This window comes from Coregonus clupeaformis, unplaced genomic scaffold (genome assembly GCF_020615455.1).
Source record: "Coregonus clupeaformis isolate EN_2021a unplaced genomic scaffold, ASM2061545v1 scaf0985, whole genome shotgun sequence".
In the NCBI taxonomy this organism is placed as follows: Eukaryota; Metazoa; Chordata; class Actinopteri; order Salmoniformes; family Salmonidae; genus Coregonus; species Coregonus clupeaformis.
The window spans coordinates 90,707-102,230 of record NW_025534439.1 but is presented as its reverse complement, the minus strand read 5'-3'; the positions used below and the strand labels follow the sequence as shown (position 1 = coordinate 102,230).

The window sequence follows — 11,524 nt, the reverse complement described above, 5'->3', positions numbered from 1 at the left end:
AGACTTAATGTCAGGAGAGTTACAGGGCATGTTGAGTGGTGGTGACCTGTCCTTTCAGGCTGTTGGCCTGAGGTAGGACTAGATAGATTTAAATAGTGGAGTAGGGTGGTTAGATGGCAGGGTATTTGTTGATTTATTTTTATTTTTATTTTCAAGCAAAGTGTAAGGGCATTATACTCCAGTCTAGTAGGTGGCAGTAAGGCAACATTTATTGGATGCAAACTGCCGTTAAACCTCATCGAAGAAGAAGAGGTTTAGTCACTTCCGGTGTCATGTCAGCTTGCTCGATTTACCTCATGGCTCCTGTAGAACTGTGAAAACGTTTGTATGTATCCCTTTTGAACGATGATGTGAGGCTAAATAACCAGACAAGAGGTAAAATAACTAGTTCCATTACCCCGGTTGTTGTTTATGATTTCATAGCCAGCCTTTATTAGCACAGTAATGACTTGCGTTCAAGTGTAAATGTTTTCTTAAAACTAGCTAGCTAGCTTGGTAGCTGACGTTAGCTAAACCCGAACTGAACTTTGACTGAGTAGTCTTTTTTTTTTGCAGACTTGCAAACTGAATTTGTATATTATAATTTAGAAAATAGTGTATTCTTTGTGTATTACTGTTCAAGTAGCTAATACATAAATGTTGACATCTGAGACTGAAGACCTGCCAAATGCATTGTAATATAGCTATCTAAGATGTTGTTCATTTCTTTAGAAATAAATGGCAGAAACTGTTCAGGAAAAGAGCCGTGGACTGAAGTTTGCAGAACAACAGCTATTGCGTCATAGCTGGGAACAAGGTAACTTTAATGTTACATGTTCAGAAATGTATTTAGTAACAGTACAGAATAGTAAATTAATGATGGACAATATGCTAGCTAATGAACATCTTAAGATTACAGGCAGGAGTTTATATATCAAGTGTACACATGTCAGCTTGAACTTGCTAGTACATTAGTAGGCAGGGCAAACCGTTTTGGTGATTTCTGGTATATCATCGAAAGAAATCCATCACAGTACGTTTTTGGACTCATTCAGCAGTTTTTACCTGATTTTAAGTACAATATCATTAGAAATTAATGTTTTAAGTTCAATTTATATTCCTAAAACTTATGTTGAAAATTATGCTGTCACTGCTTTCTGTTGACAAGACATTTTGATAAATACCCCAATGTCAAAACAGTTTTAACATGTCCAAATCAATAACCAATATGCAGAAACAGTTTGTGATATCTTGAAAACCTAAGCATAAAATGTACTATCATACATGTGCAGCAATTAGTAATCATATTACTTATATATTTTTTAATGGGCACCTTTTTTAACTGCACATGCATCAAAAACCCAGTTGTTTTAACATGGCAAAAAAATCACTGAAATCGATTAGGGGGGAAATCGGGTTGTACGCACTGTTGAAACTAAAAACCACATGAAAACTGGAGATATTTTTACATCACTGGTTAGAGAACAACCTGCAGAAGACAGTGGGCTACATTGGGGTGATGCATTTTGATTTGGGGGTCGCCAAAACAGAAAAAGAAACGCAACACTTATTTGTCAATCACTCATATCGAAAACCACATGGACTCTGGGAATAATGTGTACATCACTGGTTAGAGGACAATTTGTAGAAGACAGCTAGCTACATTCTGAAGTGTTGAATAGGGGGCAAACGTTTGGGGTGTAGCGCTGTTTAAACTAACGCTTTTCAAAGGCCACACAGAAACTTTGAATAACCTGTACATGGTTGGTTAGATGAGAACTTGTAGAAGGCTTATATCTATATTTTGGAAAGTCGTATGTTGATTTCGGGAGGCTGCCATCACGAAAAAGGGAACAAACCACTTTCTGTTAACTTAAACGAATCACAACGTTTGGGTTATCAAGACCCATAATATCAACAGTGACAACGGTTGGCTGTTATTTAAGTGATAGTTTGACTGTCAAATCCATTGGTGTGTGGCCAGCGACTTTTATAGAGAGACTGCCCAAAAATGTTTGTGCCATTTCATTAACGCCGCGTTCTGCGCATCCCAGCACGTGTGACAATCAATGGTACAAAACCAAAGATATTGATCTGCTTTAAGCAATCAATCTGATGTCATCGTGATTACTATATTCTTTTATACTAATCTGAGGTAAAAGGATGTGTAATTCCACTGAATGTTATGGGTTGAAAATGCAAGCTTGTGAGTAAGGTACAGTGCATTTGGAAAGTATTCAGACCCCTTGACTATTTCCACATTTTGTTTGTTACAGCCTTATTCTAAAATGTTCCTCATCAATCTACACACAATACCACATAATGACAAAGCGAAAACTAAAATAAAAAACAGAAATACCTTATTTACGTAAGTACTCAGACCCTTTGCTATGAGACTCAAAATTGAGCTCAGGTGCATCCTGTTTCTATTGATCATCCTTGAGATGTTTCTACAACTTGATTGGAGTTCACCTGTGGTAAATTCAATTGATTGGACATGATTTGGAAAGGCACACACCTGTCTAAATAAGGTCCCACAGTTGACAGTGCATGTCAGAGCAAAAACCAAGCCATGAGGTCAAAGGAATTGTCCGTAGAGCTCAGAGACAGGATTGTGTCGAGGCACAGATCTGGGGAAGGGTACCAAAAAATATCTGCAACATTGAAGGACCCCAAGAACACAGTGGCCGCCATCATTCTTAAATGGAAGAAGTTTGTAACCACCAAGACTCTTCCTAGAGCTGGCCACCCAGCCAAACTGAGCAATCGGGGTAGAAGGGCCTTGGTCAGGGAGGTGACCAAGAACCCGATGGTCACTCTGACAGAGCTCCGGAGTTCCTCTGTGGAGATGGGAGAACCTTCCAGAAGGACAACCATCTCTGCAGCACTCCACCAATCAGGCCTTTATGGTAGAATGGCCAGACGGAAGCCACTCCTCAGTAAAAGGCACATGACAGCCTGTTTGGAGTTTGCCAAAAGGCACCTAATGGACTTCTCTGACCATGAGAAACAAGATTATTTGATTGAACTCTTTGGCCTGAATGCCAAATGTCACGTCTGGAGGAAACCTGGCACCATCCCTATGGTGAAGCATGGTGGTGGCAGCATCATGCTGTGGGGATGTTTTTCAGCGGCAGGGACTGGGAGACTAGTCAGGATCGAGGGAAAGATGAACGGAGCAAAGTACAGAGAGATCCTTGATGAAAACCTGCTCCAGAGCACTCAGGACCTCAGACTGGGGTGAAGGTTCACCTTCCAATAGGACAACAACCCTAAGCACAAAGCCAAGACAACGCAGGAGTGGCAACGGGACAAGTCTCTGAATGTCCTTGAGTGGCCCAGCCAGAGCCCGGACTTGAACCCGATCTAACATCTCTGGAGAGACCTGAAAATAGCTGTGCAGCGACGCTCCCCATCCAGCCTGACAGAGCTTGAGAGGATCTGCAGAGAAGAATGGGAGAAACTCCCCAAATACAGGTGTGCCAAGCTTATAGCGTCATACCCAAGAAGACTCGAGGCTGTAATCCCTGCCAAAGGTGCTTCAACAAAGTACTGAGTAAATGGTCTGAATACATATGTAAATGTCATATTTCCGTTTTTTTTTTTTGTTATACATTTGCAAACATTTCAAAACTGTTTTTGCTTTGTTATTATGGGGTATTGTGTGTAGATTGAGGGGGGAAAAAACAATATAATTTTTTTTAGAATAAGGCTAACGTAACAAAGTGGAACAATTCAAGGAGTCTGAATACTTTCCGAATGCACTGTAGTAACAAACTGTCCACATTAGGGAAATTAGCACAATATTCAATTTTTTATATGGCAAAAATAATTAAACATGTCAATTTAAGATGATTGTATATGTTGCCCACTCACAAACCTTTGCAACAATGACATCTATTTCTCACTAATTTAACCATTTAGAGTAAAAATAAATAAAAAATGCTCTCAAACACAATTTAACCGGGCGCTCTAGACTAGAGCCTCAATAGTGTCTGTCCATAGTGTCTGAATGTTTGATGTCCCTACTAGTAGTAGTTGCCAGTTGTATCTAATTCTGTGTTTTGAATGGTAACTAGATCTAATGTTCTTACTCTACCACTAATAGAAGACCCCTCACTGTTGACAGGTAAAGGTCTTGGTCGGCAGGAGAATGGTATATCGGAGGCAATCAAAGTCAAAGTGAAATGTGACAAGGGAGGGGTGGGACATCGTCAAGGGGAGCAGTTCACCTTCCATTGGTGGGACCACGTCTTCAACAAAGCATCTTCTAGCCTGGAAGTGGAATCTGGCGAGGTAAGTCCTCAGAAGTGGTGTGTGAAATGAAACAGATTATTTTACAACTAGGCCACGCATACACACATTCTCACACTTACATTGGGCCTAGGCTACATCTCCACCTTTCTGTTCTAGAATGGTGTGCAGGTGAAGAAGTTGGTGGAGGAGGAAGAGGAAGGAATGATCTCCAACAAGAAGCCAACGAAAGCCATGTTGGGAAGGGACAAACTTTATGGATGCTTTGTCAAGGTACAGGTGGACAAATACAACTGGAACACACTTCCATATCTGTGCCAATGAGCTCTCTTGATAATACAGTAAGATACTGCACTTAGGCTAATGATATGGACTGTACTGTAATGGTTGTTTTTCTCTTATTAATTTTGTGTATGGATCTCTCCCTCCTAGTCTGCCACCCTCCTGGCAGGACTGGAGCAGCCGGAGCAGAAGTCCTCCAGTACAGATGATAGCAGCAGCTCTGACGATGAGGACCAGAGACTGGACCTGTCCAGCACCACCAAGTAAGAACCTCACTGCCCAATAAAACCCACCACCATACAGGGATTAATATCAGTTTGTGAAGCTTATTTGTTTTCATATCATCAATGTGAAGATTAAACCTATACAGTGTTAACTACAGTGGTTTTATGTACTCAAAGGGTTAAATAATAAATGCTATTTCCCTCTCCCTTTGCATAGACTATCAGACGCTGACCTGGTGAAGGCTTGTGGAGGACGCACCGCTCACAAGTAAGTTGCTTGTCACCAATACGTTTGTAATACATGCTGTGTTTTTATAAACCATAAACAAATAATAAACAAATCACATGAATGTGTGTTCTATCTTGGTGCATGCTGTTGATGAATGGTTTGAACCTGGTCTTGCATGTGTTAATAAGGAAGCTAAACATTGGTTTTCCCTATTTCTGTTCCCAACAGAGGAGCCAGGCACGGCCTTACCATGAGTGCCAAGCTAGCCAGACTGGAGCAGCAGGAGCAAGAGTTCATGGCAAAGTATGGCAAGAAAAACCAACTAGCGGCTGCAACACCAGATAGCGTCACCACTACCCAACCAGCTGCCCAGATCCCTGAGGATGAACGGACAGACAAGACCCAGGGGAAGAAGGCCAAAAAGAAGAAGAGGAAGAATCACTCCGAGGATACCCATGAGAATGTGGCTGAAGAGAATGCTGATGCTGCTGTGGTCTCCGGAAGTACCAACATGGAAGTAAAGGAGAAGAAGAAGAAGAAGAACAAAGATAGTGGAAGTTCAAAGGAGAACACTGGGGAGGTGGTGGTGGTTCCTGAAGAACTCACGCCTGTGGATAATACAGCAGACAACGCTCAGCCAACCAAGAGGAAACATTCAAAAAAGAGGAAGGTGTTGGAAGAGGGCGAGAGCTGTCATCTAAATGGAGAGGTGTGTGAAACTGCTGTCATTTCTATAGAGAGTGAAGCTGGAGGAGGCAGTGAAGAGGCTTCAGAGGGAGAAGGTGCCACTCAGCAACAGACTGACTCAGACACTACTACCAAAAAGAAGAAGAAGAAGAAGAAGTCCTCCAAGAACAAAGAGGAGCCTCCAGTGGCTGAGGAGATGGAACACACTAATGATAGAGAAACCAACCAATTAGAAACTGTGGAGGACTCCCCTCCAAAAAAGAAAAAGAAACAGGATGCAGCAATAGAGAAGAGCGAGGAAGTGAGAACGGTGGAGGAGGAACCTAAAATAAAAGGTAAAAAGAAAAAATGCAAAGAGGACAAGCAGACCGTAGAGGACAGGTTGCACAATGTATCGGACTCCATACCTCTAAAAAAGAAGAATAAAGCTAAACAACAGAAAGCAGATTGATGAGGACTAGTGGTTGCCTTGTTGGAGAGGAAACAGGTCAGGGATTTGGGTCAGCGCTCTAATGCATCTCATAGACACATGAAACCATATAATGAAATGCAGTATATTTTTAATTAACGCTAAATGGCCATTATTACAACACCATGCAAAAGCAAAAAGGATGTTTTGTTTCTTGTCAACATATTTATTTGTATGGAAAGATTCAACTTCAGATTGTATAATTATTTTTTTATTCCAGCGTCAACTGGTGTTTTTATACCGCTTCTTGTATGGTGGTCCTGTATTCTTAATATTCTCAACATGGATGTTTTAAACAATGTGACATCAACATCAGATATGAGGTTGCTACATATGAGCACAGTAATGTATTTTCTTTGCTCAATAAACGTTCCTTACTATCTGTGGTGAGGTACATTTGCATGATGCTTAAAGAAGAATTTCCTTAAGTGCCAATTAAAGCTGCTGATTTAGAATTATTGCATAGTTTATATCAGTGATTTTATTTTACACTGCTTTACAATACATCTTTGACTGTGTGAACGTGGCTCAATTTACCCTGACCATATTAATGCTCTACTCTCACAGATCCATCGGTTTCTCTGGCCACATGATGCAGCATTCCAATTAGCCAAAGGTGCATTGTTTGGGTTAGTTAAAGCACAATCACGACCCCACACAGGCTGACGCTTCCAAAACCTGTGAAAAGAAAACATAACCAAATAAAATAATGATTATGGGCTGGATTCAATTCGTATCGCGGAAGAGCCACGTTAAGATTTTAAAGGTAATAGTTTCCGACATGCAGCGTTGACCGTGAATGCAGTCTCGAAAGTGGGAACATTGATTTACAATTGAGCTATAACGTGGCTCTTCCGCGATACGGATTGAATCCAGCCCTTAGTGAAGCGTTGTTCTAGGTAACATGCTTCTTTGTTGTATTTACATTGATTGGAATGTCCTTACCCATCAGTCAGATTCTGATGACGTCCATCAACCCAAAGCCATTGACCGTCTTCAGCTATGTCAGTCAGGCCGATCCAGTACCCATGATCTTCATCATAGTAGGCTTGAGTGTTGTTAAGAATGAATTCCTGAATGAGAAATTAATGAATCCACAAGTAGATACAAATAAATAAATAGGCTGCATTTAACAGTAATACACAGTTTTGGGAGGCAGCATTAGTGTCTAAACGTTATGGATAAATGCATCTTATTGGGTCCAAATGAAAGAGAATACGGTATGAAAGTACTTCCTGTTGTCAGTCCCCTACTTTTTTGAATGGGCTTCAAGCTTATATAATCAAATTCATGAAAAGGTGGTCATACACTGAGTGTACACAACATTAGGAACATATGCTCTTTCCATGACATAGACTGACCAGGTGAATCGAGGTGAAAGCTATGATCCCTTATGTCACTTGTTAAATCCACTTTAATCAGTGTAGATGAAGGGGAGGAGACAGATTAAAGAAGGATTTTAAGCCTTGAGACGTGTGCCATTCAGAGGGTGAATGTGCAAGACAAAATATTTAAGTGCCTTTGAACGGGGTATGGTAGTAGGTGCCAGGCACACCAGTTTGAGTGTGTCAAGAACTGCAACGTTGCAGTTTTTTAAAATACTCAACAGCTTCCCATGTGTATCAAGAACGGTCCACAACCCAAAGGACATCCAGCCAACTTGACACAACTGTGGGAAGCATTGTCAACATGGGACCAGCATCCCTGTGGAACGCTTCTGAACACCTTGTAGAGTCCATGCCCGACAAATTGAGGCTGTTCTGAGGGCAAAATGGGGTGCGACTTAATATTAGGAAGGTGTTCCTAACGTTTTGTACACTCAGTGTATAAGATATATATATACACAATTCTATTCGTATTCATGTATTAATTTGCTCATACCCGATTCCTTTTATCAAAATATTTGACGCTCAAGAAGTAAGACACATCGGCGAAAAGTCTTATTTGAAGCCCATTCTTAGCCTACAAAACAAGACAACAGGAAGTACCACTTTCATATGGTATAACAAAGAGCACAGTTGTAGCAGTGTTCATGAACTTAATGTTATGAGGGGGTTTCCTTGAACGTACAGTAGCTATATATCACATATTTTAATATGGTTCCTATTTCACTTTTTGGACATTTGTATTGCTTGAGTAACCCTTTAAAAGTTGTGTCCTACCTGTTCCTCTTGACTGTCTATGTCAACCAAATCGGCATTGTTGTTCTTGCAGTGCTGTCTGCTTCCTTGCCAGGTCCTCCAAAGGTGACCAAAGGGGACTTTAATGTGCAGAAACAGGTAACAACTGGATTGGAACAGCACCCAGCCAACTTGACAAGGTTTGCACTCTCTATCTGTGCAACATGAAACATGCAAAGTAATATAATAATAATATATACCATTTAGCAGATGCTTTTGTCCAAAGCGACTTACAGTAATGCGTGCATACATTTGTTGTACGAGTGGTCCTGGGAATGAAACCCACTATCCTGGCATTGCAAGTGCCATGCTCTATCAACTGAGCAACAGAGGACCACTACAACCAGCAACATACTGTTTTTGACATTTAAAGCAACATAAAGCATCACTGTGACATACATTCTGGACCATCAGCATATGAGACAATTCATATGAATGAGATAATATTAACTAGGATGTAAACTTTACCTTTGATGTTGGCATCTTTATATGGGCAGTAGTTATCAACTGGGAACTTCTTCAACTGAAATATGACCCCAAGAGTCCAATTGAGCCCATCTCTGTCTCTTGACAAGTTCATCCTCTCTGCCTTCAATTGCTGGTTTTCAGTAGACACATTGATGTAATCGCTCTGCAAAATGTGATTGGCTTCACTCAGCTTGCAGTAGAGATTCATTAGGTCCTGATTGGCTGCCAGTAGGGATATATGGTCATCTGTTAACTGCTCCAGTTCCTTCACCAGATTTGTGTTGTGCTCGGAGAGGGAGGTGCTGACTGTGTAGAGAGAAGGACATGCTTACTCAACCTGCACCTCTCCAAATTCCATATTATTTTGTCTTTATGATCCACATACTCACAGTAGACACAGAAAGGTATACTTGTTAACACCAACAGGACACAAAGAACTCCCAAACACACTGCCACTCCACGAAAGGGTTGAGAGTGGGGAGGAGGGCCATCCTTCACTAGGAATAGGCCCTCCTTCACTAGGAATAGCAAAGATAGGAGTGAATTATTATAGCCACATTTTAATATGCTTCATTAGTGAATCTGACAGTATGCCATTATTTGAAGGAGTATAATACTTGAACAATAAATTGTGGATATTGATCTCTTATTCAACACACATGATGTGGCAGGACCAGGTTGACTGGGTGAACTCCCCCTTGCCTTTACTTCAACATATAGAGTTTCCACTTCCTTTTTCTCTTTTTTTGTGGGAGAGAGAGATAATTCATTAGTTTTTACTGTGGTAAGAATGTAACTTGTCACAGAGAGGTACTTGATCAAACCTTAATTTACAATACATTTGGCATCAACGTTCTCCAACACAGAATTGATAAAACATGAAAATAATCCGGAATAAATAGCTGCATAACTTGCTCGCTTGCTTTAAGCATCCTTCAATTTGAATAATTAAAATCATGGTGATTTAAATAAAACTGTTTTAGTGCTAGGTCTGGCAGTGAGAATTAGCTTAATTGATAGAAATGAACTAAAAGAGAGTAAGATAGACGAAGAGAGAAATAAATGCTAAGACTCACCTTTTGGTGAAGTAAAATTTGGATTTTTTAAAACCACTGTAGAATACTGCAACTCTTCTGGCATCCTTCAGATAAAAACATAGACAAACCATAACCAACGGTAGCATTCATTACTCCAGGACTTTTCAACAGGTGACTATCAGGAAAATAAAGGAAAAGGAGTTCTCTGTCTGCACTGATCGGTTGTATTTAAAGCAACAGGCTTACGTTTCAGCATTGGACGCATTCATAACAGCTTTTTCTTTATTTTCCAGTTTAATTAAATGTATGTATTTACCTGTTGAAGTGTCCAGGGGTGAGGAATGTTTTTTGGGATTTTCAAGTCCCCCAGTCAAGCACCTTATTACCTTTTTTGTTCAAGCTGAAGTGTGTTTGGTTACGCTTTCTTTCTACAAGTGTGACTAATGTTGTTATTATCCCCAGTAGGATCTGTATAAGTACTTCTGGGTTGACTCTGGTCTGCATTAATTACTCACAGATAATCTCCACCCAGCCGGCTCTCTCTCTGTAGCAATTGAGCCTGGGGACGAGGTTACTTCACAGACAAAAATGTCACTGTACAGATTCACACATTTGACTCAGGAAGTTATGTTTACCTGTCATGATCGTAACATTGTTGTGTGGTACTCAATATGGAAAACTGTACAGCTGTGGGAAACAGAAAGAACTATGTGCAGAAACAGAGATAGGATTGTCTTTCATTACTCTGTTGTGTTAATGTGAGCATACCTCTGAAGACTTGCCATACCCTCCTTACCAGTAGCGGTGCGTGGGTAAAATCACCGGGGAAGCCAATCCAGAAAAAAATAGCTGTAAATCAACCTTTGTGTTGTGATAATTGAGTTGTTTGCTCTATAAATCTTGTTAGTTCATATTCCTTCACACCGTAATATATAGGCAGAGACAATAAGAAGACACAGTGGCAGAATAAATTCAACCACACATTTGTTTCATTACAAAACCGGAGAGCAACATCTGTCCGGTGAAGTCCACAAAACATATTGCATGTAACAAACAGTTGCATGACCTACAGCATGGTCAAGCAAGGTAATGTTTCCGACATCTTCGGACAACTAAACAACTATTGATTTAGAACCACGGAGAGTTACCGCAAGTTGCAAAGAAAACCGTGTGTGTGTGTGCGTGTGTGTACAAGTAGAAAAAACATTTTGACTCACCCTACTTGTAGAGAAATGGCAATGCCATCCTCTTCTTTCATGTTGCCTAAATGGTCTATGACTCTGTCATACAGTACACGCTTTTACACTGAACGTAAATATAAATGCAACACGCAACAATTTCAAAGATTTGACTGAGTTACAGTTCATATAAGGAAATCAGTCAATTGAAATAAATAAATTACGTCCTAATCTATGGATTTCACATGACTAATACAGATATGCATCTGTTGGTCACAGATACCATTTAAAAAAAAGTAGGGGCGTGGATCAGTACACCAGTCAGTATCTGGTTTTTCCACCATTTGCCTCATGCAGTGCGACACATCTCCTTCGCATAGAGTTGATCAGGCTGTTGATTGTGGCCTGTGGAATGTTGTCCCACTCCTCTTCAATGGCTGTGCAAAGTTGCTGAATATTGGCTGGAACTGGAACATGCTGTCGTACACGTTGATCCAGAGAATCCCAAACATGCTCAATAGGTGACATGTCTGGTGA

The 11,524-nt window shown here is 40.5% G+C and overlaps 2 protein-coding genes across 3 annotated transcripts; one reads left to right on the top strand and one right to left on the bottom strand.

Annotated features, from left to right (window-relative positions):
- The first annotated feature begins 262 nt into the window (after positions 1-262).
- On the top strand, positions 263-6,582 carry LOC121543106 (G patch domain-containing protein 4). The gene is made up of 7 exons (XM_041852803.2): positions 263-375; positions 712-796; positions 4,109-4,275; positions 4,393-4,506; positions 4,666-4,778; positions 4,957-5,007; positions 5,197-6,582. The coding sequence occupies exons 2-7, from the start codon at positions 718-720 to the stop codon at positions 6,104-6,106; spliced, it is 1,434 nt and encodes a 477-aa protein (XP_041708737.2). The 5' UTR covers positions 263-375; positions 712-717; the 3' UTR covers positions 6,107-6,582.
- Positions 6,480-10,255, bottom strand: LOC121542402 (C-type lectin domain family 4 member F-like). Of its 2 annotated transcripts, none has more exons than XR_006659231.1 (7): positions 10,126-10,255; positions 9,432-9,913; positions 9,162-9,290; positions 8,773-9,078; positions 8,287-8,459; positions 7,070-7,197; positions 6,480-6,802 (listed from the first exon to the last, which is right to left on the bottom strand). XR_006659231.1 is itself a non-coding variant. In XM_045217259.1 (7 exons), exons 2-7 carry the CDS (start codon positions 9,910-9,912, stop codon positions 6,658-6,660), a joined length of 870 nt encoding a protein of 289 aa, XP_045073194.1. In that variant the 5' UTR covers position 9,913; positions 10,126-10,255; the 3' UTR covers positions 6,480-6,657. The 2 variants fall into 2 exon arrangements, 1 of the variants encoding a protein (XP_045073194.1); XM_045217259.1 differs by having other exon boundaries at positions 8,287-8,384; positions 9,849-9,913.
- Between the last annotated feature and the right edge of the window lie 1,269 nt (positions 10,256-11,524).

What these genes read in the sequence shown, in the direction of transcription:
- LOC121543106 (XM_041852803.2), top strand. Translation starts at nt 718, where the DNA reads ATGGCAGAAACTGTTCAGGAAAAGAGCCGTGGACTGAAGTTTGCAGAA. An exon ending in TGGAAGTGGAATCTGGCGAG is followed by an intron (nt 4,276 to 4,392) that starts GTAAGTCCTCAG and finishes TTTCTGTTCTAG; the next exon opens with AATGGTGTGCAGGTGAAGAA. An exon ending in GGAGGACGCACCGCTCACAA is followed by an intron (nt 5,008 to 5,196) that starts GTAAGTTGCTTG and finishes TGTTCCCAACAG; the next exon opens with AGGAGCCAGGCACGGCCTTA.
- LOC121542402 (XM_045217259.1), bottom strand. Translation starts at nt 9,912, where the DNA reads ATGCCAGAAGAGTTGCAGTATTCTACAGTGGTTTTAAAAAATCCAAAT. An exon ending in TAGACAGTCAAGAGGAACAG is followed by an intron (nt 7,198 to 8,286) that starts GTAGGACACAAC and finishes TTTCTCATTCAG; the next exon opens with GAATTCATTCTTAACAACAC. An exon ending in CATCAGAATCTGACTGATGG is followed by an intron (nt 6,803 to 7,069) that starts GTAAGGACATTC and finishes TTCTTTTCACAG; the next exon opens with GTTTTGGAAGCGTCAGCCTG.